Source organism: Eublepharis macularius, chromosome 9, assembly GCF_028583425.1.
Source record: "Eublepharis macularius isolate TG4126 chromosome 9, MPM_Emac_v1.0, whole genome shotgun sequence".
Classification (NCBI taxonomy): Eukaryota; Metazoa; Chordata; class Lepidosauria; order Squamata; family Eublepharidae; genus Eublepharis; species Eublepharis macularius.
Window position 1 is genome coordinate 94,645,949 of NC_072798.1, and position 26,494 is coordinate 94,672,442.

The following is a 26,494-nucleotide window of genomic DNA, read 5'->3' on the forward strand; positions in this document are numbered from 1 at the left end:
TACATCTAAATGTTTATTAAATATTACCCATAGGCATATCAAAAATGGCAAAATACATGAAATAATTCAAGTTTCACAGTGCTTGAGTCAACCAAAATAAAATGTCTTATTACAAGAGCAGTGGAAAAGAGGACAAAGAGAGGGCCCTGTTTTTCTCTCCACCCCCCGCACACATATTATGGTCTAGGTTAATGTAGTGTAATTTAGAACCAAATAGTCACTAATATTTGAAAGTATTTCAGTTTGGGTCTGTATTTCAGTGAGGCATAATACAGGGTTCCAGACTCACTCAGAGGATATGCAGGCCAGTCACAAGTTATTATCGAGACAACTAGTACTTGTCTCAGTTTCTTTCCTTGTTATATATCTTAGGTAGGGTGAAAAAAACCCAGCTCTGCTTTCTCATTTTTCACCTTTGCAGATTTATTAAAGATCACAAACTTAAGAATCAAATTTATCAAGCTGCATACACTGGGAGACAATCTCTTGGACTCTAGAATGGAAATCAGAGAAAAATATTATTATGCCATTTATGATATGGTGGTCCGTGGGAATTGTTTCTGTTACGGGCATGCCAGTGAGTGCGCCCCGGTGAATGGATATGACGAAGAGGTGGAAGGAATGGTAAGTGTTTATATTACTTTGTTAGCAAGCGCTGTGAAGCCCATTTTGGTTCACACAACATGTTCCCTTCTATAAATAACCCATTTTGGACAAAACCAGTAAACAAAGTTAGCAAAATGTGGTCTCATATGAACTTAGGCACTATTTTATTGGAAGCTACTTGTTTGTTATTAATTTGTCATATTTGCAAGCTGTACCTCTTTTTAAAAAGTAGAGTATGAATGGTTCTTTCTGTGCACAGCTAAGAGGAACTTGATTCGGTTGAGGCTGTGGGTTCAAGTCCCCCAAGAGGGCTTCGTGGTTGAGTAAGGAATTTGAACTTGATATCCCAGCTGCCGCACCAAGCCTCCTGCGCCATTGCCACTCCTCCCCGAACATGAACAGTTGTACCCTGTCCGTGCTGGGGGGGGGGGGCTGTCAAGGGATGTGTGAGGTTGCCCTGTCTGAGGCAGCTCTCCTGAGTATACTTTCTTGGGACTCTGCCCTATCATTCGATGTGGTCCAAGGTGTCTGTAAGTGCCAGGCTGAGGTTGAGTCCCCCACGCCGCTGACCTTTGTTGTGGAGGCCAGCATTGTGGGAGAAGCACCTGGCCTCATGCAAGGGGAGTGGGGGAGGCGGATGGGTGAGACACAGCAGGTCAGTCACCTGCTCTTGCTTACTTGCCAGTGCGTCCTTGCCCCTTTGAGCTGACCCTCCAGAGACTGAGTATGTATTAGGGGTCTGCAGTGAGAGGTGGTAGTCGAGCATTCTGGACTTTGCTCTCCCCCGCAGTGTAAGTGCTTACCCGGTTTTGCAAAGTTCCCACTCAGTGCTTTTCCCGCCACCAAGGTGCCTCATGCTCTAAGTCCACACTGCAGGGAGCTCTGAGACAGAGTTCAGGGGTGTCCTACCTGGAGCGCATGTAGAGTCGGGGGGCTGTGATTGGATGCTGGGGAGAGGTCTTGGCCACTACTGAGGCACGAGGGGATTGCTTGCAGCTGTAGTTGGCATCCTGAGTTCCTTTGGGCCATTTGTGTGGTGCTGTGCAGGTGGGCGGGGTGGGAGTGGTGGTTGACTTTTCCCTTTGCATGGGTGCTTGTGGGCTACACCATCTTTTTCATGGTGTAACTTTCTGTGGCTGGTTGGGACTGTTTCCTAGCTTGGAGCAGCATAGGAAGCTGACTAACACCCAGCCCGCTGCCTCACCCACTCCCATGCTGGCACAAGGGTGTAAAGCGAGGCCCGGTGGCAGCCAGATGCTGCACAGTGGTGCTGGTGCCTGGGATTGGCAAAGCGCTACTAGGGAGCTGCACTGGAGTGATTGGGGCTAACATTGATGCAAGCACATGATACATCAGTGTAAGGACAAGGCAGCTCCCTGAGCACTTTTGCCCACACCCCCAGGATTGCTCTGTCAGTCTGATTCATCAGGGTTCTTTTTAAGAATGCTTTGTATCTCTGAATTGATAGATCGAATACCACAGATAATACCAAAAGCAACTCATGCATGAGTTTTGTAAACATTCATATATGCATAATAAACAATAACAGTGCAGAAGGATGGTGGGTCATGCAGAATGGGAGACACTGAGAGAATGCAAGGATGTCCTTCAGAACATCAGTCTGCCTCAGCCTCCCACCCTTCATAGCAGAGAGAGGAGGGCTGTGCTCCCCTGCCGTTGTGCAAGAGCCCCCCACCGTGCTAAGTGTGCACCATTTTCCCAGTCAACAATAAACTGCATCTCTACTATCTGCTACTTCCCTGAGCCTCAGCCCTAGTACAGTGAAGTGATCGAATGTCTTCTATCCTAAGATATTTATGGGACCAAAGACCAAGAAAGGGTTTTCAGAACTATGGATAGCAAAATCTCTTAGAAAACAGATATTCTCTCTCTCACACACACACACACACACACGCAAACACAAACACACGCATGCACGTGCGCATGCACTTGCATGCATGCACAAGGAGCTCCATGGCGCAGAGTCATAAGCTGTAGTACTGCCGCCCAAGCTCTACTCATCATGACCTGAGTTCAGTCAGGCTCAGGGTTGACTCAGCCTTCCATCCTTCCGAGGTCGGTAAAATGAGTATCCAGTTTCCTGGGGGTAAAGTGTAGATGACTGGGGAAGACAATGGCAAACCACCCTGTAACCAAAATGATCTTTATTTTTCTTTATACCTGTCTATATAAATATATTTCAATTTCTCTTTTTGAATCAAAGGTCCACGGGCATTGCATGTGTAGGCACAACACCAAAGGCTTAAACTGTGAACAGTGCTTGGACTTCTACCATGATTTACCATGGCGACCTGCTGAAGGTCGCAACAGTAATGCATGCAAAAGTAAGTGTCATTAATTAAAATATATACCAAAATATCTCTTATCTGCACAGTGCCATTCTAAGCAGAGTTACACCGTTCTAAATCCGTTGACTTCAGTGGTCTTAGAAGAGCGCAACTGTGCTTCGGATGACACTTTTATACCAGTGGGCCTTTTATGAGAAGTTGTGTTCTTGTACTTATCAATGACAGAGATAGTGTCAACTTTTAACTTGAGTTGCAGTATAACCGCAGTAGCAAAAGCTGTGTTTCTGAATATGGAAAACACAAAATGGAAATGAGAAATCTTGAAGATGTTTGGTTATCCTGAAAGATGCAAGAGAGGCAGTACTGAAAGAATAGCAGCTCCATAGGCCGTTTTAAGTAGGGAGGCTACTGGTGTGCCCGTTGGAATTCACAGACTATGGTTCTCAAGAGGGTCTTGTCTGAGTTGCTGTGTGTATTTCAATTTAACTAATATAAAAGTCTAAAAATGCTGAGGAATCAAACAACTATGAAATGCAGTAAAGGTTGACCTGCGCCTTCCACTTTCTGGTCTCTGAGGTGCCACTGGACTCAAATCCTGCTATTCTACTGCAGACCAAGAGAGCTACCAACCCAAAACTATCCTTCCACTTGAGGACTCTTAATCAGAAAAAAAATAATAAAGCCCCGTTTAACTTACAGAACATTCGCTAAAGCTTAAGTGCATTTTTCCACATTGAAGCTCCTGTGGCAGGCTTTGCTGTATAGGGGAAGCTCTCCGCAAGAGCTCCCATACTGTGCCTGAAAGATCAGTGTTATAGTCATAATTAATAATAACCTGCTTTTTAAAAGATCAGTCAGTTCTTTTCATACTCCTGTTTGGAATCTTGGTTCCGGTCTGTCGCTGTACTTCCCCTATCTTGCTGCTACACTCAGAAATCACATTGTATTTTCAGAAGCAGTTGTTTCTAGAGAACTCCTAGTGGGTTAGTGAGAAGATCAGAGCGGAGAAGGATATTAAGTAGAAATTTGTGGCTTATCTGAAGAGATTCCTATAGTTCACTTCCTGTTGGAGGTCTAGATACCAACAGTCCTCAAGTCTAAATACCATCAGTTGAGCTTCGGGACTGTGAATCAGGAAATGCAGTCCTAATATAAGTTACATTCTTCCAAGTTCATCAACTTCAACCTACGATTGCACTGCAAGTCTTTTAATTAAACAAGCAGCAGTTTAATTCTAATTGTAAAAGTTTGAGAGTATCCCCACATTTATCAGTTTTGTATCCCCACCCCTTAGGAAAAGCAAGGTAAACAAAATTTGTGCTTCAGCAATTTGCTCTTAATGTCTCTTCAGAAATTCAGCCTACTGGTTGGCACCTTATGAAGAAAACTACACTAAGGGCATCTCTGTCCGCAGAATGCCATGTGGAAGTGGTGACTGCCGCAGTTAAATTAGCAGAGTACCCACATTTATAGTGATATGCACAGGTTTAGTGCCAATAGGGAATGAGTATGTTTTTGTGTTACCAAATTCACAGCATGCACCACCATTCACAGTTGACCTGTCCAACATATCATGGCACCACCTTTTAAAAAAAATCCCAGTGGGACAAAACTTAGCCCGTCTTGTAGGCAGATGAGGCAGAGATCAATGGATGTCCCAAATTAAATTCAAAACCGGAGGACATATATTATTTCTTTCTCTGCACTTACTCAACCTGCCTTTAATCCGTCTCTCCTTGGTGGTGTCCAGATTTATAGGTGTGAACACCAGCACTGCCTCCTAAAGAACTCCCCCTCCCCCACACCACAATGCAGCAAAAAGCTTTTCCACAAGTGGCACGGAGGGCGCTTTAAAGTTTACCCCCCCCCCGTTCCAGCTAACGGGCAGAGGTGCCAGTCAGCTGGAGCAAGGGCGCAGGGATTTAAACATACCCAAAGCTTTCTGAAGCAACCCGAATAGCTTTGGAAAGCTTTGATTCAGGATTCCTGAATCTTTACAAATTCGGTCCAATTCAGGTATTTATCCCGAATCGGAAACCCAAATTGCACATCCCTAATTACAACCATAATTCTTCCATTTTAATACAGCAGAAAGTTGGTTCATAACAATAAGCAACTGTAACACAGCCTTAAATTATTCTAATTCATTCCCATTTATTTATTTATTTATTTATTTATTTATTGTCTGCCCTTCCCACTGACAATCAAGGTGGATTAAACAGAGTGAGTACAGTCAGTTTTAAAGACATGTCAATAAACAATGTAATACATGCAAATTTGAAAAGCTTTAAAACTAGCAGGAATCTAATACAGAGTTGAAGAAATCCTAAAACAGAGCATAAGCAATTCTAAGACTGACCTATTAAACAACATATAAAACTGTCCATCTGAATTATACTTACACCAACAGACAGTGTATAGTAGTAAAGTCTATAGTCCCTATCCCTTTACTTATGCATCTCTTTGAGACCACTTCCTTACAGTATAGCCCTCCTATCTGAGTAAAAAGCCCTCTTAAATAATTCAGTTTTGTGTCATTTGTGGAAAGCCAGGGGAAAAGGAGCTTTCCTGGCCTCTTCAGGTAGGTCATTCCGTAAGGTGGTGGCCACCGCAGAGAATGCATGTGTGGGGGCAGTTGTTGATTTTGCTCATGTGCAAGGGGGCACCTGCAGAAGGCCCTGTTCAGATGAGCGAAGCTGCTGTGAAGGAACGTAGGGAGAGAGGCTGTCCTGTAGATATGTCAGACCAAGACCATGAAGAACTTCGTATGTGATAGCCAATACCTTGAACTGAGCCCGGTAACTAATAGGAAGCCAGTGGAGTGACTGCAGAATGGAAGTAATATTCATTCTTCTCCAACTCCCAATAATAACCAGGCTGCAGTGTTCAGCACCTGCTGGAGTCTCCTGAGTTAACTTAAAGGTGTGACCTGTGTACAGGGCATTACAGCAGTCAAGTCTTGATGTCAACCATGGCATGGATCCAGGTGACCAGATCAGCCGTATTGAGGTAGAGGGCCATCTTCCAGGCCAGACTGAGGTTGCAGAAAGCATTTTTGCAGCTGTCTTGCTTTTCTAGCAGTAGTGCTAGATCCAGTGTCACCCCTAGGCTCTTAACTGTGTCTCTGAGGGTCAGATGAACTCTAACAAAAGAGGAGAATACAGTGGCTGTTTTCACACTGCTTACTAGCCATGGAACATTGTGCCAAGCTCCCAGAACAACAGCAGTTCTTGTGTGAAATCACCCCAGGAAGACGCTGTCGTTCCGGGAGCTTGGCGCAATGTTCCATGGCTGGTAAGCAGTGTGAAAACGGCCAGTGTCTTTCAAGATCTCTGCCTTCCCAATCAGCATCACTTCCATCTTGTCTGAGTTCAGTTTCCAACACAAAGCAACTTGGAAGGAACAGGTTTGTCTAGGTTTGAATATAGATTCACCTTTATTCTTAGGTAGCTACTATATGTTTATTCATTTATGTTACTTAAGAAAATACAGTTTTAGATGAGCGGCTATGTTGGTGTGCAGTAGAACAGCAGGAATTGATTCCAGTGGCACCTTAGAGACCAACAAGATTTTCAGGATATAAGCTTTTGAGAGCCAAAGCTTCCTTCTTTAAGAAAATACAGTTGTTTAATGCTTTAAAGCACGTAACACCTGAAATTTGTCTTTTTTTTTCTTAGAATGCAATTGCAATGAACATTCTGTTCAGTGCCATTTTGATATGGCCGTGTACCTGGCAACTGGAAATACCAGCGGGGGAGTGTGTGATGACTGCCAGCATAACACGGTGGGGCGTAACTGTGAGCAGTGCAAACCTTTCTACTTCCAGCATCCGGAGAGAGATATCCGGGACCCCAATATTTGTGAACGTAAGTACAATGATAACTTGTTCCAGTCAGTGAGGAACACGGTCAGTAGTTCACCCTTTTCCTCTCTTTCTCCCACTAACGTTATTCTTCCCCTGGGTTTCTCCACCTCCATTCCTTCATGTTGTCTCCTTATGTTGCGTTCCAAATTGTAAGCTCTTTGAGTTGGAGATCTGTGTTCTTCTCTGTAGAGTGCAATAAACAAAGAAATGAAAATAATCATTGAGATTCTGAAGGCTTATGGTTTATTTTCATTCTGAAAGCTGTAAACGGAAGTATTTAGGGAATTAGTACATATTTCAGAAATGCCAAGGATATGATATAGTAATTGTAATTTTTTTTCAGTGGTTGTGGAGAAGGATGTATACAAAGTATGTAAGATATTCAGAAATGTAAGAAGTGCCTGTCGAATGGATTCAGGCATCAAGCCACCTTTATGCTCCCATGACATTCCATGAAATTCTCTGGACTAATCATACTTTTCGCCCAAAACAACTCAAAAACAATATATTTATTACCCATTTACTCAATATATGGGACGTATATAAAAGAAAACTTCTTCCCAAAATTTCACGATATTCCTCCTTTCTCCTTCAAGATTGGTATCCGCCAGGTAAACAACAAATCTCACGAAACTATTGGAAAAATTTAAAGCTAACAAAATTATCAGACTTAACAACAAACATAAGCCTTAAAACAAAAGAAGAACTTGAAAGGACAACACATATTTAGATACCATGGTTTCTTTACTTTCAAATTTCACATATGGCTACACATACAAAACTAAATGAAATACTTCACAAGCCTAAAACAGACCTCGAAATTCTATTGGACCCTAATTTCAAAGTAGAAAAGGGATTAATTTCCAAAGTATATAACATAATATTACAAAATACCAAACCAAAAAAATATGCATACCAAGACAAATGGCAACAAGACTGTGACATAGCAATCACACAAGAACAATGGAACCAGATTTGGTCCGCTCCCTTATTTAGACTCCAGACTTTTAAAATTCTTACCAGATGGTATAGCACCCCTAATAAACTATCAAAGATTATCCCATTTTACCCCCCCCCTTATGTTGGAGGGGTTGTGGAGAAGTCGGTAAGTACGCACATTGTTGGTGGAAATGTCCTATCATAAATAAATTCTGGGGCGATATCATTGAACAAATAGAACACATTAGAACACATTAGATATCATTAGAACAAATAGAAGTCCTCTATACTGCACTATCTTAGAACAATGAGATTATAAATTATGTCTACTTCTATTGCAAAGTTGAGTTATTTAAAGAGAAATCTACTTTCATAATGTAGTACGTTATTATGAAATCTATGTTTCTGACAACTTCTTACAATCTAACCACATAATACTGTTGTGCTTTACCCTTTATGTACCAAGTCATATTGTTAATCAAACTGTTATATGTATCTAATTGTTTTTATTGATTAACAAAGGTAAAAGTTAATTAAAAAAAAAGAAATGTAAGAAGTGGTAGGTTTTAAATAAGCAGAGAATTCAGATTATTATAGACTAGCAACAATGCCCATTGTGTGAAAAATACAACAGGCTCTAGAAAACAGATTCGACAACAAGTTGGTGCTTCTCAGTGGCCTGGAGTCCAGAGCAGGAGGGCGCTGAGGGGAGGGGCGGGGAGGAGTGCTTTGATTCGGCCATTGATTCGGCAGGCCCCCTCTCAGTAGCAAGCAGGCACTTTGTAGGGGCCTCAAGGCCAGAATCGTCGTCAATGCACGTGCGCTAGGATAAAAAGTGAGCCATCGCCAATACGGCTTGCCTTTTATATAGTAGGATGTTCAGGTAATGGAAGTATAAATATATTTGGCAATATATTTTCTTGTGGGATCCAGGCTAACTTTTACACTAATGGGAGGGGAGACGTAGCTGTCGACCCTTGAATTGCCCCTCATGCCATTCCTGAAGGACTCCTGTTCCCTGCGGGTGGCACTTTGGAGACATTAGTGGGCTGCGGTGTGGGGGGGGGGGGTGGGGAGTGTCAGGCAGCAAAGTTCTGTTCCGCTGCCAGCAGTGCTTTTCATTAGTGGAAAAAACGTCATCTGGATCCATCCCTCTGTCCCGTGGTTTGTGCACTAAACTGTTTCTGCTTTTTATTTTTAGCGTGTAACTGTGATCCGATTGGCTCCCAGAACGGTGGAATATGTGATCGCTACACTGACTTCTCCACTGGTCTGATTGCTGGCCAGTGCCGGTGTAAATTATTTGTGGAAGGGGAACGTTGTGATATCTGCAAAGAAGGGTACTTTGGAATAAGTGAAGACAATCCCCTTGGTTGTCAGTGTAAGTAAAAATGAAAAAGAACAACACAAGAGGCACTTCGCAGATAGTTAACTCTGTACATCTTGATTTTATTACTCGTAGTTCATTAAACAGAGGTGCTATTTTCCTTCATAAATTAGTGCCCAGCCTTTTCACCCTGTGATGTATGGAGCATTAAGATGCTGTAAATTCATATGCTCTTGGGTTTTTTTTAAACTTGGAGGGGACTGGGAGAGGAGACTTCTGGGATATTCCAATTCCCTTTCCTAAATTTTCAGCTTTAATTTTTTACTAAAGAGCTCTGTTCCTTATGGTGGTACAAAAGGAAGAAAAATACAGGCAGCCAGTTTTGGTTGCCATATGGTTCCCAAGCACATGGGCATTTGGCATATCATTACATTGAATCACTTCTAATATATTGGCTCACTGGTGAGGGGTTTAGGGGGTTTATTTGCAGGGGTTATTTTGTAGAAAAAGAGCTGGAGGAACTCATTAGCATAACTCATTAGCATATGCCACGCCTCTTGCCATCGCTGGAAGTGTCATTGGTATAACTGATTTGCATATGCCACACCCCCTAACATTACCTATTCTGGCTGTCTTGGACCCAATCCTGGCCATTCAGGGCCGAAATTGGGCCCAAAATGGCAAAAAGGGGCTGAAAATGGCTGAAAAGGGGCCCAAAATGGTCAGGATCAGGCCACTGATGAGCAGGAGAGTGATCCACCACTCGTCAGAGGCCCGATCCGGGCCGTTTTAGCCCCAATCCAGGCCGAAACGGACCCAAAATGGCCGAAAGTCAGGTGGGTGGGGCCACCTGACATGTGACCTCTTTGGGGAACTGCCGGAACTGCATTCCTGTGCGTTCCCCCTCGAAATGAGCCCTGTGTATTTGTATTTTCTTTGCTTTTGTATACTTCTTTGAGCATGGGCTCACTTCGTTTGTATTTTTATTTTGGTTAATTCAGCAATTTATATACATGTGTTTTTGTTCCATTTTTTGGCTGATTGCATATCAGTGCTGATTGTAATTTTTGTATTACTCGCTTGGGGAGAGTCACGTATTTAAAGCAATTTACCGGTAAAGGTCTGCTCTGAAAAGTGAAGGATAATTTAGAAGTACATTATTTGCATTAAATACGCAGATGACAAATACAACACCTAAGTTCTGATTTATGTGTGTGTATTTCCTAATATAGCCTGTGCATGTAATCCTTTGGGCACGCTTCCGGGAGGGAATCCTTGCGACTCGGATACAGGAAGCTGTTACTGTAAGCGTCTTGTTACAGGCAGGCGTTGTGATCAGTGCCTAGTAAGTTGTCTTGATTAAAATTTTATTGAAAATTCTTAAAGATAAAAGTAGTAGATGATATTTGTGCATCTTAAATGAAAAAGTTCAGAACTTTTTTTTATTTATGTATTTAGAAAATATTTATGCTGCCTCTCCAGGGAACCTAAAGCATAATAAAAACATTAAAAGTTGTTAATGAGCACAAAAATGAACCATAGAAACAGCTTCAGTCAGTTTTCAGGCAGGAAACATGGCAGAAAAATTATGGTTTCGGATAGGCAGCCATGTTGGTCTTCAGTACAACAGCAGGATTTGAGTCCAGTGGCACCTTGGAGACCAACAAGATTTTCAGGGTATAACCTTTCAAGAACCAAAGTTCACTTCCTCAGATACAAGTAGGAATGGCGATCCCTGAGCCTTCATACTCCAGCCAGATGGTGGTAAGGGTGTTGCAAGGAAGGATGATGATGATGGTAGTAGTAGTAGTAATAATAATAGATTTATATACTGCCCTTCAGGACAACTTAATACCCACTCAGAGAGATTTACGAAGTGTGTTATTATTATCCCCACAACAATCACCCTGTGAGGTGGGTGGGGCTGAGAGAGCTCTGAGAGAGCTGTGACTGACCCAAAGTCACCCAGCTGGCTTCAAGCGGAGGAGTGGGGAATCAAACCCGGCTCTCCAGATTAGAGTCCTGCCGCTCTTAACCACTACACCAAGCTGGCTCTCCAAACTGGAAGAGGCATCCTAGGAAGGAAGGACATCCTGACGCCCTTCCATGCAACACCCTCCCACTGTCTGGCTGGGGTACTTTGACTTTCGAAATCTTATACCATGAAAATCTTGTTGGTTTCCAAGGTGGCACGGGACTCCGATGTTTTGACATGGGGCCTAGAAGAGAGTAGTGTAGGTGCCAGGCAAGTCTCAAGGAGAATGGAGTTCCGTAGGTGAGGCGACACTACTGAAACGGCCCTCACTTCAGAGGGTGTGGGCTCAGAGAGTATGGCTTGTGATTTGATTTGGTAATACATCATCCCACAGCCTATGGTGTATAATAGTAAAGAGTCCAGTAGCACCTTTAAGACTAACCAACTTTATTGTAGCATAAGCTTTCGAGAACCACAGCTCTCTTTGTCAGATGCATCTTTAGTATTTTGCAGCTACAGACTAACATGACTAACTCCTCTGGATCTACGACCAGGGTGTTTAAGAGACTCTTATAGCATAGTACTTTCATGAAAGTTGCAAACATTAGCCCTCGGAATTTCAGATTCTAAGGCTTACCGTGTTCCTCTTAGGGCTCCACTGCCTGGCTCGAAGGAGTCCAGCTGTGAGTGTTGCATCATATGGCAGCAGAAGGGGCTGTGCTGCGGCTGTTGCACAGTTTGTCCTGTGTTATCAGAGGCAGGGGATTGTGATCCCTTTGCCTGCATGGTGCTGCTGTGACTACAGAGCAGATCATCCAATAGCAGTGCCCCTCACAAGCAGAGGCGTGGTTTTGCTGCTGGGGATACAAAGCCCCCTCCCAGTCTCTCTGCTTGCCATAAGGATAGGTTCTAAGCTAGTACATTAATATTAAAAGAAGAATGTGCTGTGATATTAGAGGGAGAGAGAATCTTTAATGCTCTGTGGGTGTTAACATCCTATAAGGCAGAAGGTTCTGTCTTCAGCATTTGTCCTGGACATTTTGTATTGTCTTGGAATTCCTAAATTAGGGAACCTGCTTATCATGCCCTGTTCCTTCCTTGCAGCCTGAACACTGGGGGCTGAGCAATGACATGGATGGATGCCGGCCGTGCGATTGTGATCAAGGAGGAGCGCTGAACAACAAGTAAGGCTTGCTCTCGGAACTCTTTGCCACAGACATTCTGCAGCTTCGTTAAAATAACGGCATGGATCCTGCCTAGAATTTCCATAGGCATGGAGTGGGGGGGTGCAATTTCAGGAAACCTCTGGTTCCCCCCTCCTGCTATTCCTTGGACCCTACCAGGAGCAGCATGTTGGGGGTGTTATGGGCAGTAAGGAGACTGGCCAATATCCCTCACCCCCTTTTGTTCATGGAAACTATAGGCAGGCTGCAAGCTACTGAATGTTGTTGTTATTTACATAGAGAATTTTAAGTGTTTGAAGTACACATTCAACAATCCTACCAACAGCCCTGTAAAGCAAGCCAGTTTTTTTATCCCCATGTTACAGAGGTGAAAGTAGGGGGGAGAGATGAGTGGTTGCCTCTGGGCCGGCCATGTGAGAAGAAGGCTCCCAGCTCACAGTCTTGGCCACTGTGCTATACCAGTAAAGCATTAGCTTAAAAGTAACATTTTACTGCCAGTGATGTTGGGGAATATGCATGATGGAACATCTCATGTCTTCGTTCGCAGCAGTTTCAAAGACACAAGAGACCAACTGCACATCCAGAGATACTAAAATTCTTTTGACGGTAGACTTACAACATTTTTCAGGGTTTCAAAGAATGATCATCTCCCCAGTCTCCTAGCATTGTAGAAATAAAACATTCCTAAGAGAGGCCTGTCCGTTTTTTCCCCTTGAAAACTTCAAAACAGGGAACTCTCCATTCCTCACTATGCATCTTGTCGCAGAGCAGCTGAACACTGATAGGTGGGTAAGTTTATTGCAGTTAGCCATTGGCCATAGCATATTTACAATTTAAAACATACAGTTAATATCCAGTCCATAAATTCCATAAACTGCAGAACATTAAGAGCAGCAGGACACTAATCTGGAGAACCGGGTTTGATCCCCCACTCCTCCACTTGAAGCCAGCTGGGTGATCTTGGGCCAGTCACAGCTTCTAGGAGCTCTCTCAGCCCCACTCACCTCACAGGGTGATTATTGCTGCGGGGATAATGATAACACAGGCCGTTTCCACACGGCTTGCCTTCCCTTGGAATGACCCGGAACATCACACAAAAAACGCAGAAGATCGTGTTTTCTCGCGTGAAATTTGCTTGATGTCGCACAAATCTCGTGCAAGAAAACGGGATCTTCTGTGTTTTTTGCACAATGTTCCAGGTTGTTCCAAGGGAAGGTAAGCTGTGTGGAAACGGCCACACTTTGTAAACCACTCTGAGTGGGTGTTAAGTTATCCAGAATGGGGATATATAAATCAAATATTATTATTATAATTATTGTTACATCTATAACAAATAGGACTCTGATACTGTTTAATAGCAAATTATCTATCCAAAGCCTCATGAGCTACCACCTTTGCTACACTGATAAGTCACAGTTCTTTCTAACAGATGACAGATGATTCTTAATTTTGATTTGAGCTCGGCTGCTTCTACAGAAAGGTTACAAAATGTTACCCAATTGCTGTGTGGTAACCGTTGGCTTGGGTGAATGTCCGTTTTGGAAGCCTGTGATGTGGGAAAGGTGGTTGAGGAGGAAACCTACCACTTCTTGGCTCATCTGTGGCCCATCAGCTTGCTGGGGTGTTGGCACTAGTTCATGCTTCTTTGCAGGGCTTTTTTTCAGCTGGAACGCGGTGGAACGGAGTTCTGGCACCTCTTGAAAATGGTCACATGGCTGGTGGCCCCGCCCCCTGATCTCCAGACAGAGGGGAGTTTAGATTGCCATGGCGCGGAGGGCAATCTAAATTCTCCTCTGTCTGGAGATCAGGGGGCGGGGCCACTGGCCATGTGACCATTTTCACCAAGGGCAATTTAAACTTTAAATTGTTCTTTAAATTGTTAAACTTTAAACTGTTCTATCAATGATGTAGCCAGGGATTTTTTTCAGCTGGAACGCAGTGGAACCGAGTTCCGGCACCTCTAGAAAATGGTCACGTGGCCGGTGGCCCCGCCCCCTGATCTCCGGACATTTTCGATGAGGGCAATTTAAACTTTAAAAAACTCTTTCCCCCCCTGTTCCAGCTGACCCAAAGTGTCGTCATTGTGCGTTCTGGAGTTCCACCCCTGAGTTCCACCACCTCTTTTCCCAGGAAAAAAAGCCCTGCCATTATCTGGGAATCTGGAGGTATACTGCATCTCTTCTTCCTACTTTATTTCAGCCATTTAGCTTCTACTTGGGTTAGCTATTTGTCCGATTAGCAGAGTGCAACAAAACTTCCTTGCCTTTCAGTCTCCCAGTTCTACTCTCTCGTCTCTCTGAAGCAATGACAAAGAAACACATTCAGACCTGGGCTGTTTCCACACGGCTTACCTTTGTTCGTAAGGACCCAGAACATCGCGCAAAAAACGCGGAAGATCGTGTTTTCTCGCGAGAGATTTGTGCGAAGTCGCGCAACGTCACACAAATCTCGCGCAAGAAAACGCGATCTTCCGTGTTTTTTGCACTATGTTCCAGGTCCTTAAGGTAAGCCGTGTGGAAATGGCCCTGGCTTGTGTTTATACCCATTTGCCTCCAAGTTATTTTGTTCTCCGTGCAGGTATCAGGTATACAGTTTTTAAGTGGACCTCACAGTAGACGTACGGTGCAGCCTTGCCTGTGAAAGTGTCGACAGCAGTGATTGCAAAAACATCTGAAAATGGGTGTCGTCACTGACCGGCAGAAACTGAGCCAATGTGCTTTTCCTTTTTGGCTCTCCCGAGAGAATGCATTCATTCATCCTGGTTTAAACCCATTGCAATGGAGAAGTCAGCTTTTTACTAGCCACTTTTCAAATTTCATAGCAGCCTGTTAGGAGAGATGGGAAGTTCTTATTCAAAGCAAGGTGACTGTGCACAAGTTCCAAATTGCAACATCCTTCAGCATATCAAGTGGGCTTGACAGAGATCCTGAAACGCACAGCTGGACTTCAAGTTCACTTTCTGGCTTTGAATGCTGGAAAACAGTCAAGAAAGCATTACAGAGGATGAAGTCATTGTCTGAGAGATGGGAAGCTTCCTATATTTGTTAAAATCTATCTGGGATAATACCTTCCTGGATTTTCCATTGAGACAGCTAAGGAATGGCTCATTTCCCATTGTTCAAGAGCTATTCTTCTGGGAGGGTGCTGGGAAATACTGCAGCTTCTTGTAGCTTTTCAGGAAATAAGTTTTCTGAATAAAATTAAATTAGACTTGGGGAAATGGTTTTATGTTGGGGAGAAGTGAGGCATGTTTTAGACCGTTCAAATTTAGTCTGTTGTGTTTTGTAAATGGGCTCCCACCAGGGCTTTTTTTCTGGGAAAAGAGGTGGTGGAACTCCGTGGGTTGCCCTCAGGGAAAATGGTCACATGGCTGGTGGCCCTGCCCCCTGATCTCCAGACAAAGGGGGGTTTAGACTGCCCTCCGTACTGCTCGGTGGCATGGAGGGCAATCTAAACTCCCCTCTGTCTGGAGATCAGGGGGCGGGGCCACCAGCCATGTGACCATTTTCAAGAGGTTCCGGAACTCCGTTCCACTGCGTTCCTGCTGAAAAAAAGCCCTGGCTCCCACTATAGGTAAATATATTTTTTAAAGTTGCTAAAGGTATTAAGGTATCAAGGTGGTCTTAAAATTCAAAATAAATACAAAGGAAGGAGAATATTTAATAACAATAAGTGGTCCCCCTGTGGAGTTTTTTCATTGTTAATTGTTATTTGTAAGAACATAAGAAGAGCCCTACTGGATCAGATTGCTGGTCCATCTAGTCTAGCATCCTGTCTCACACAGTTGCCAAACCAGATGCCCTGGACAACCAGTAAACAGGACATAGAGGTCAAGGCTTTCCCCTGGAACTGGTATTCAGAGATTTATTCCACTAACCTCGAGTTACTACATTACTAGTTACTACATTACTACATAACCACTAGTTACTACATTAGTAACCACTAGAGATGGGCATGAACCAGGAAAATTCCAAACCATATGGTTTGTGATTCGTCGCATTTCACGAACTTGCTCGTGTTCGTGAACCGGTTCATTTGGTTCATGAAAACGTCACTTCTGGGTCAGCAGAAGGTCTGCAGAGAGCCCATCCCTCGTTGCCTATGAAACTGATTGATTGGCGCCAGGCTGTCTGCAGTGACAAATCGAAATACGAACCAAATGAACCAGGCGAAAATTCATCATGGCTTGTGAGAAATTAGTTCCCACGAACCACCGGTTCACGAACTACGAACCAGCCCGATTCATGATGAACTTCGGTCCATGCCTGCCTCTAGTAACCACTGATGGACCTGTCGTCCATGAATCTAATCCCCGAAAATTTTCACTGGCTCCTGTATTTTTAAAAAAATTATTTGCATCTGAAATCTGGGCTAAGGTATCTGCTTGCTGAACCAATCTTTGCTGCAGCTAAGCACTATAATGTATATTGGGTGTCTTGAGAGTGTTTTGTTATTGTGAAGGCCAATGGCCATATGCAATCAAACGCATCTACTACTATATTGGGTGTGCTGCTACAGTGGTTGATGAATTCGATTCTGAAAACTTACTTAACTTGCCAGTTACTAGAGTTGTTGCCTGTCTAATTTTGCTTAGTCTTTTCTTAAAAGTCCCGCAGTTTAAATTCTTTTTTGTTGTTGTTGTTTCAGCTGTTCAAGCGAATCTGGCCAGTGCCTGTGCAGGCCTCATATGATTGGCCGACAGTGCAGTGAAGTGGAGCCGGGTTATTTTTTTATTTCTTTAGATCATTACGTCTATGAAGCAGAGGAAACCATCTTTGGCCCTGTGAGTATCCACTTTTAGAGATCAATTGAGGAATAATCACCATAGGTTTTTTTGAGTATTCTGTAATTCCCACACATTCTGTTCTGTTTCTACTCTGTTGGCGCTATAGTATGGCCACTCAAAACTGCTCAAATTGAATGTTGAATTGTATTGGGGTGACTGGGTTAAAAAGGCAGTATAAAACTTTTAAGAGTAAATAAATACCTAGTGCACAGATGGTCCTCACCTGCCTTAATAAGTGTGTTAGACTGCTGCCCCAAGGATAATTTTCTGGGGGTAAGCCCCATTGAATAACATGGGATTTACTTCTGGATAGGCCTACTTAGGATTGCTCCCTTAGTAACCTGCAGTGACAGGATGTATTTAAGGGTCCTCATCCCCAGTTTTTATATAGGTTATAAAGTGTTTATAAGTGTGAATGACCAGGCCTAGTACCTCAGTTCATAGAATCAAAGTTGGGAGGCTTATATCATGTGGCAGACTAACCTTTTCACACCACCCCCCACCCTAAACATCTCTTCACAGGTTTGAGGTTTCCCAAGCAGTAAAGGGTAGTCACCACACATGACCTGTCTAACCTCTACGTTTTTTGTCAGAGAGCCCTGACCAAAATCCTCACAGCATCCCTTCTCTCCCCACTCAGAGGCTCCACCAGACAGGCGGCCTGTTCCTTCTGTTTGCTTCCCCTCACCAGTTTCAGCCCAGGGCTATTAGGGAAAGGGTACTTTACAGTGCAGTCCTAAGAAGGGTTACTCCAGTCTAAGCCCATTTAAATCAGTGGGCTTAGTCTGGAGTAACTCATTTTAGGATTGCACTGTTAGTGTTTACTTTCCTGTAGATATGCTGTCACCATTCCCTTTAGATATATTGGCCCGTTGGTCATGACCAGAGTGTTTGATGTTTGTGCGTGTGTGTCTTACTTCAGGCCAGCCAGGGTTAAAACAGAAACAAAAAACTTTTATTTACAAGATAGGACACTGGAGTGAATTATTTTAAAACTCATAAATAAATTCTGGTTAAACAGGGAAGGTTACAACATATCAGAACAGATTTACAGCCAGGTATCTTTCTGCTGCCTTCCTTAGCAGCATCAAAAACTCTACTACTCTTCCTTTCACTCTCTCCAATGGTCTCCAGCTGTCACTGGCCCAGCATTCCACCCCCTCTCATTGGATGGTTTCTCAGGAGAGGCAGAGCTGGAGCCAGTGCTGTTCATCACATATGGTTCATCTAGTCCACTGACCTTCAATTGGTGGACCCATATTTGGGTCATACCATGTTTGGTGGGGAGAAGGAAGAGAGAGAGAATAAAATCGAGAGAGAAACAGAGATGGAATGAAGACCCGATCTAAGTAACATTAAAAAGAGCATACATTTTTTAAAATTAGGCTAAAGTTGAATCCTATGTCTAAAAAAGCTGAAAGGGCCATTGCTGTAGTCCAGCAACTCAAGGATCTAAGGAAAACCCTGTTAGGCCAACATCCTGTTTTTCAGATGCCAAAGGTGGAGTATAAAGGAATAAAACCTACATGTCTCTTGGTACAAACCCAACTCTAACTGCATAGCCACTGGGTGTCCTTTTTTTAAAGCCTGATCAAGCAAGTATCTGTGTAGCCTTTTCATGAAAAGTTGGAGTGCTTTTAGGACACAATATTTTGCCACTCCTGCTGAATATTTAACCTGTGCTCATAATAAATGACCTTAGTTATTCCAGGGTTGTATACAATGTCTCTGGTTTTGTGTACATTGATTTTATGCCTGGTTGACACTACAAGTGCTTTTGCTCTTCTAGAGTCATTACACAAAATAATAAAAATGGCTTGGTGCGACATAGTTTCACACCAAATATCCAATTTGAGTAAAGCAGCCTGGGTAAGTATAGGGCAAGATATGTTCTAATACAAAAAGCATTTGTCAGCAAACAACATTTAGAAAGAACCTGTATAAAAGAACCCGTAATACCATGCTGTTCCCAATCTATGGTTTTTTTGCTGTATGATCACAGATGGTCTAACTTATACAACAATATAATAATTTCCTCCATGATATACAGGGAGTGAGCATAGTTGAGCGCCAGTATCCTCAAGAGCGTACGCCTTCATGGACTGGAATAGGGTTTGCCAGAGTTCCTGAAGGAGCATACCTGGAGTTCTACATTGACAATATTCCGTACTCTATGGAGTATGATGTTCTGATTCGCTATGAACCACAGGTAAATAACTGTTCTGTAGACCCATACTGGTTTCATAGTGCTGCTTCTGAATGTGGACACTAAAGCCATGCAGTACCTTCTCTGAGGACTAATCAGCATGACCCAGGATGAGTGGATTGGATCTGTTGAACCATAAATGGAATGAGCTCACAGGACGGATGTCTTGCTTCTCCTCCTTTTCCTGAAACCCTCTGCCCCCCATAAAAAGCTTTTCCCGAGGGTCTGAAGACCTTGGGAACACAGTGGTCTGTGGCGGGGAAATATTTGCAGAAATAATTTCCCCTATCCCTACCTTGTGCGAGCTCTTCCACAAACAGAGTGGAGAGGAGGATCAACGGCTGGTTCTCCTTATAGTTATACTGACCTGCACTGCATCCCATGTTGGGTTTGAGGGTCCGAGGATCCTCTGGAGCAGGTTTTGGGTGGAAGAAGGGTGCAGTTGAAGGGGGGGATCTATTTTGTGAACATTGTTCACAGTTTACTGACTCTAACCCAGTGTGTTCTCTGTTTTTGAGAGATTTGAAAACCTTGCCTAGCTGATATTTTAATACACGCACACACTAAATAGTCCAAATCTGAATAGATTATTAGTTATCCATCTGTATTTGTAGATATGAATAGGCTGCATCAGAGACAATTGTCTCCCAAGTGCTGGTAATTCATAATGGGAATTTTGTAACTTGCTTTGCAAGGGGCCAGTTACGCAGTTCAAGGCAATATGTACAGTTTGTGATTAGTTTGCCTAAAGAAAATTTCAAATTCATATATTGTTGATAGATTTAATATTTGAAGGTACGTGGTGATACTTACTTTAGGATGTCGATTTTTAATAGTAAACTTTTTGAAGTAGAAAGGTGAGTGTATAATAAACAGTAGAGGGTAAAGTTTGCTAGATGGAATGGAAAAAGTGGATTCTGCAGAACCCAGGAATTGTAGTCTCTGACCCCTGGAGGCTGGAATCGCCTTCAAATCTGTCTCAGAAACCATGAGGGTTGGAAACTTGGTGTAATGATTTGCCGCTGTTGTCGTCACTTTACCTTGCCTTTGGACCTTTAATTTAGATCCTCCTTATGTTACCTTAAACTTCTCCCTCAGGAGGACCCTTGTCACAACTAACACTCCTTTTATTTCCACACACACACAGCTTCAGGTGTTCTGTACTTTAACAAGCAGAAATAAAATCCAAACTATTTGGATGCAAATCATTACACTTAGTTTCCTCTTTTTGTCCAAAACCCCCAGAAATGTTCATCTGCCTACCTATCTGCCCTGCTGCAGGGGACTTACCCATGATAAAAAGCTACTTATACTGGACAAAAGCTCATATATTCATTTGCTATAGATTGCTGTGGCTAAACAGTATTGTGAAACCCACAGCAGACAAAATTTGTCTATATTCGTGCAGAGGACCTTGACTATATTGTATGTTTAATGTGGATTTTCCCTCCCCCAGTTACCAGATCTGTGGGAGAAAGCCATTATCACTGTATTCCGCCCAGGCAAGATTCCTACCAGCAGCAGGTGTGGCAATACAATTCCTGATGATGATAACCAGGAGGTATCATTATCTCCAGGTTCGAGGTGAGTTCAACACCAGGTGGATACAATAAAAACACAGCAACGGATTGAGAGGTAGAAAGATCCCAGACTATTGTCAGTCTCAAGATAATCCACTAATTATAATCCCACTGCTTCTTGTATACCTCATCTTTAACATTATTTTTGGACCCCTTAGAATGGTTCATTTTCTGAATGGATGTTGTGTTCCATTATTAACGCAGATATGTCGTCCTTCCGCATCCAATATGCTTTGAAAAGGGACTGAATTATACTGTCCGTCTGGAGCTACCGCAGTACTCCTACAATACAGAGGTGGAAAATCCGTACACTCTGATCGACTCAGTAAGTGCATAGTCCGTCACATTGTTTTATTGAAGAATTTACTCCTATAAAGTATGTTTCAGGTAGATAACTGTGCTGGTCTGCAGTAGAAGAGCAAGATTCGAGCTGCTATAATATATAGAGACTGACTTGTAGCATAAAGAGTTTGTCTTCTGGAGCAGCCTGGAGGGACGGAAGGTCAGTTGATCTCTCTCAATGAAGCACGTAAAGTCTTCCTGTTCATGCTAATGGCTAGATGTATCAGTGTAGGCTTGGCACATTTTTGATCTCACCTGAGTACTAACAAGGAGGAGAACGAATACCCCCTGGGGATTGATTTCCAGGTATATAGCCCACAAAAGCGTATGTATGGGAAGACATGGCTTTTGCCCATTTCCCCCCTTTTGTAGTTGCTCACATCTACAAATGATTGTGATTGGTATCTGTCCTTAAAAACTTGTATTTTTCAGAAGTATAGAATTCTAGCTTGAGTGCAAGTCAGGGATTTAAGAGCTGCTCCCAGCATAGTGTAAAAAGATGAGGTGGAGGAAAAAAATCTGTAGGAGTTTCTTGGATTGCGTACTTTTAAACATATAGGTTATCACTATGAGGAAGTCTTTTGGAAGTGCCCTGTAGACATGGGCACAAATTGAAATGCGAATCAAATTTCATGACAAATTGGGCTGATTCATGTATTGCAAAAAGGCATTTCATGGGGACGCTTTTTTAACAAAATCCACGACTTTGGGGGCCAATTCATCGATTTGTGAATGCTTTGTGATGCCAGACATGCTGCCGCCGATCCATTGATTCCCTAGGCAACATAGGCCCAGAATGTCTGCAAGGCGAGTCTATGCATGTTTACCTGGGAACTGTAGTCAGAGACTCCTTCTCCTCTCTGTTTCCCTTCTCTATTTTTAAGAATGAGATGGTGGAGTGGCGGCAGTGGCGGCAGCCTCAACAGCTCCTACTTCTGCTGCTACTTGCTGCTTGCCAGCTTCAGGAACCCTTCCCTGACTTTCTACCTCCTGTCCTCCTGCTGCTCTGACATGCCTTCCCATCCCCACCCCATCCCTGCCCCTAAGCTCCCCAGAGGGGATCCTGAGCAGATCTGCTCTGCTCAGCTTTTCCTTTGAGAACTTGGAGGTGGAGGCTGGGGGAGGGCATGTCAGAGCAGCGGGAGGACGGGAGGGAAAAGTCAGCAAAGAGAGGCTGAAGAGAGCTACTTGGAGGGTGGCTGGAGGAGAGCCTGCTGAAGTCTCCTTGTGAGTTTGGCATCTCTGGGTATGAAGGGGACCATTGTAGGGCCCCGGGATGTGATGAATCGCGAACCTGATGAATCGTTTCACAAAATGGGACAATTTTGTGAAAGTTTGTGTTTCGTGGAACGCGACAAACCACGAAACTGAGGGTTCGATTTTTCCCCGTTTCGTGCCCATGTCTAGTGCCCTGCAAATGGGTAAGATCAGTGGCTTGAGCGTTCTCTCTTATGGATCCAATCTATTGGAATAACCTACCCAATGAGTTAGAAAGACTCCAACGCTAGTATAATTTCTCAGTGTGTATAAATCAGAACTTGTTAGGAGGGCATTTCTACCAAGGAGATACTGGTGCAGTTTTTCAATGTTTGTTGAAAGTTTGTAAATGTTTTTTATTGTGTTGGGTTTAATATTTGTAATCTGACTTGAGTCTTCATGAAAAAGGCAGTCTGTAAATGAAGAAATAAACAATCTACAATTTGATGTTTTAAATTAAAGTCTGCTGTGAGTTTTGTACAAGACTGGGTGCATTTTAATAATCATCTTGCCGTGTTCAACCTCATTCCATTCCACAGCTTGTCCTTATGCCTTTTTGCAAGTCGCTGGACATATTTACAGTTGGAGGCAGAGGCGACGATGTGATGACTAACAGTGCCTGGGAAACGTTTCAAAGATACCGGTGCCTGGAGAACAGCAGGAGTGTTGTTAAAACACCCATGACTGATGTTTGCAGGAATATAATTTTTAGCATCTCAGCCCTCTTGCATGAGACAGCATTGTGTAAGTCGATATAAACAATTTAGAACAACATAGTTCAAAGCAGGATTGGGGATAACTAAGGGGAAATCATTTTGGCCGCTTTACAGCAAACCTGGTTGTACTTTTGAAGGTGCACGCAGTTCCAACATGTAAATAGAAGCCAGAGCAATTGAATAAATGAACATTGGCTGTATGGGAAGAAAGGTGCTTAGATGGAACAATCTATAAGAAGCTATGCATGTTTAAGTCCCAAATAATGATCAATTCAGTGAATAGATTTTTTTTTTTTAACTGTAGTGTATTCTCCTTTTATCCCTCTTTAATCCTAACAGCTGTTTAACATCTCTAAATCCTGGGCATCTTTTCTGTTCTGATTAGTTTTTGTCTAAAAAGGCTCCAGGTTTACCCCTGTATTTATTTATTATTTATTCAAGTTATTTCTTGACTACTACTCCCCCTCAATATACTTGAAATGCTTTACAACAATGAAAACCATAAACAAAATAAAATCAGTTAAAACAATAATCTGTACACCAGGATTTGAAAAACAGCCTCAAAACACGGAAACAAGTGCGTTGATAGAAGGGTGTTGTTTTTACCTTTTGTATTTATTTTAAGATCTGGTTTTAAATTGGTTTTAATGTTATATTTGGGTGCTGGTTTAAATAGGGTGCTGGTTTAAATAGGTTTCAAGGTGGGATTTTAATCTGTACATTTTAATTTGTTTAGGTAAAGTAATAAAATATAAATCTAAGAGCCCTCTAATAATGCAATAAAACAATTGAGAGCTAGTGCAGAGCAATATAATAATGATAATGTTTGCATCACTAAAATCGACCATATTAGAACTGCAAACATTGGTCCATTATTAACAGTAACTTCTGTTGCCAAGATGGGCCACCATTTTGCATTTCCAAACTCTGTTTTCTTTCTCCCCTTTTTAGCTTGCCAATGTGACCCGCAAGGCTCGTTAAGTTCTGTGTGTGATCCTAACGGAGGGCAGTGTCAGTGTCGGCCAAATGTGGTTGGGAGAAGATGCGACAAATGTGCTCCTGGCACTTTTGGATTTGGACCGAGCGGATGCAGATGTAGGTTGTTGTTTTGTTCTAACTCAGAGTGGCTGATAGACAGGGGAGAGCCTGAGCGCCTTGGAAGGAAAGGAGGATAAAGATGCGATTATCAAAATGTTGGTGTTGCCTTTTGAAAGAGAAAAATTCCCATCCAAAGGGGAAAAAAACCCTTTTATTTCAGTAAATCTCTCCTCCTGAGCTTCAAGTAAAACCCAGGGCTTTTTTCTGGGAAAAGAGGTGGTGGAACTCAGTGGGTTGCCCTCGGAGAAAATGGTCACATGGCTGGTGGCCCCGCCCCCTGATCTCCAGACAGAGGGGAGTTGAGATTGCCCTCTGCGCCGTGCGGCGCGGAGGGCAATCTCAACTCCCCTCTGTCTGGAGATCGGGGGGCGGGGCCACCAGCCATGTGACCATTTTCAAGAGGTTCCGGAACTCCGTTCCACTGCGTTCCCACTGAAAAAAAGCCCTGGTAAAACCACTCAACTTCTTGGTGCTTTATGATTAAAAAAGTGCTAGCCTTCACTTCCTAGTGACATAACTTCATGAATGAGAGTCATGTGTCCGGTTTTAGTTTCATGCAAGATATGTCTCTGTGTTGTTTCAGCTTGCGAGTGTCACGTCCAAGCTTCTGTCAATCCCTTCTGCCACCCAGAGACAGGACAGTGCCACTGTTTCCATGGGATATACGGCCGTCAGTGTGACAGATGCTTACCTGGTTACTGGGGATTTCCAAGCTGCCAAGCTTGCCAGTGCAACGGCCATGCAGACGATTGCAACCCATATAACGGGCAGTGTTTAAATTGCCGTGATCACACCTCTGGACACAATTGTGAAAGGTACTGCTTCTTTTGACTTCTGGCTGATGAGTACATGCATTGGGTTGGATCCCACAGGAAATGTCTACTAATGGAAAAGGGGCAGCCGTTTTTTGCTGATTCTCCTCCCCGTATGGCTGTCAGCCTCTAGCTCTCCCGCCGTACTGTTCCTGGCAGTCCTCTGCCCCCAAAGAGCAGCATTTCGAGGAACTGTTTGGGATTGCAGTGGGAGGCAGAAGCAGAGTCCCATTCCACTGATGGAAACCTCTTCCTTCAGCAGTATAATGAGAGCCACTGAATCTAATACTTACTCCATCCTCTGCAGTGCAGTCCTCCCCTTCCCCTTCCTTATAGGGCATTTGCCTGATCCATTTTTCAAGATGGATGCACTGATCATTACAGACCATTTTCAGTGCTTCTTGGTCCATTCCAATTCCTTCCAGTCGGGTCATTTCGTAGAAAAAGAGCTGGAGGAACTCATTAGCATAACTCATTAGCATATGCCACACCTCTTGCCATTACCGGAAGTGTGTCGTTAGTATAACTGATTTGTATATGCCACACCCCCTGACATCACCTATCCTGGCTGTTTTGGACCCAATCCTGGCCATTCAGGGCTGAAATTGGGCCCAAAATGGCAAAAAGGCGCTGAAAATGGCCGAAAAGGGGCCCAAAATGGTCAGGATCGGGCCGCTGCTGAGTGGGAGAGCGATCCACCACCCGTCAGATGCCTGATCCGGCCCCAATCCAGGCTGAAATGGGCCCAAAATGGCCGAGAGTCGGGTGGGCGGGGCCACCAGACATGTGACCTCTTTGGGGAACTGCCGGAACTGCATCCCTGTGCATTCCCCCTTGAAATGAGCCCTGCTTCCAGTCTCTCTTTTCATGGTCTTAGCTCGACACACACTTTAATTCTCACCTGCGGCGTGGCTTCCCTGTTTAGGCACTGTGCCCTCCCAACCTTGGTTCAAGTGAATAGGGAAGGGTTGTTTTTGCTGGCCAAGGAGTGTTAAAAACTGTTAGGCCAGAGTCGCTGTCATGTGCAGAAAGAAGAAATTTAAAGAACACTAGCAGAGGGAGAGGGAGAGGGCGAGTTAAATCGTTCCTCCAGTAAAGCTCTGGCGAGGCAGAAATGCGCTAAATAAACTACAGAATGTTAGCCTACAGTTTGCCAACGCCAACATTCCCTCCTCCATTCAAGATTCTGAATTTGTATTGGAGGCTACAAAAGAAGCAACTCTGAAGAAATATATTTGTATAATCTGATTGCAGTACGGTTGTCAGTGGCAGCTAAATCTGGAACTTTAGATTGGGGAGAGAAAAAGAACACAGAATATACAGGAAAGAAAAGGTTTTGAATTATTCCTGGTTATGTACGGTGTTAGTGTATTGTGAAGTGAAGGATATTAAGAAACTTGAGGCTATGCTAGCTTTGTGTGTGTGGAAGTCGATGCAGATGCCAAGAGGCATAATTTAAACACATTTTTGATCCACAAGGGCATTGCTACAC

General features: G+C 43.4%; 1 protein-coding gene across 2 annotated transcripts in view; it reads left to right on the plus strand.

Moving 5' to 3' along the window:
• The window catches only part of LAMB1 (laminin subunit beta 1), a 103,449-nt gene that overhangs the window by 32,816 nt on the left and 44,139 nt on the right, over window positions 1-26,494 (plus strand). For both annotated transcript variants that reach the window (XM_054988318.1, XM_054988317.1), the window contains 13 exons: window positions 422-624; window positions 2,831-2,951; window positions 6,593-6,781; window positions 8,921-9,100; window positions 10,279-10,391; window positions 12,126-12,205; window positions 16,853-16,988; window positions 19,042-19,200; window positions 20,654-20,781; window positions 20,982-21,102; window positions 22,916-23,120; window positions 24,044-24,187; window positions 24,774-25,005. In XM_054988318.1, the coding sequence (XP_054844293.1) occupies window positions 422-624; window positions 2,831-2,951; window positions 6,593-6,781; window positions 8,921-9,100; window positions 10,279-10,391; window positions 12,126-12,205; window positions 16,853-16,988; window positions 19,042-19,200; window positions 20,654-20,781; window positions 20,982-21,102; window positions 22,916-23,120; window positions 24,044-24,187; window positions 24,774-25,005 (2,011 nt within the window). The remainder of the gene's footprint in view (window positions 1-421; window positions 625-2,830; window positions 2,952-6,592; window positions 6,782-8,920; window positions 9,101-10,278; window positions 10,392-12,125; window positions 12,206-16,852; window positions 16,989-19,041; window positions 19,201-20,653; window positions 20,782-20,981; window positions 21,103-22,915; window positions 23,121-24,043; window positions 24,188-24,773; window positions 25,006-26,494) is intronic.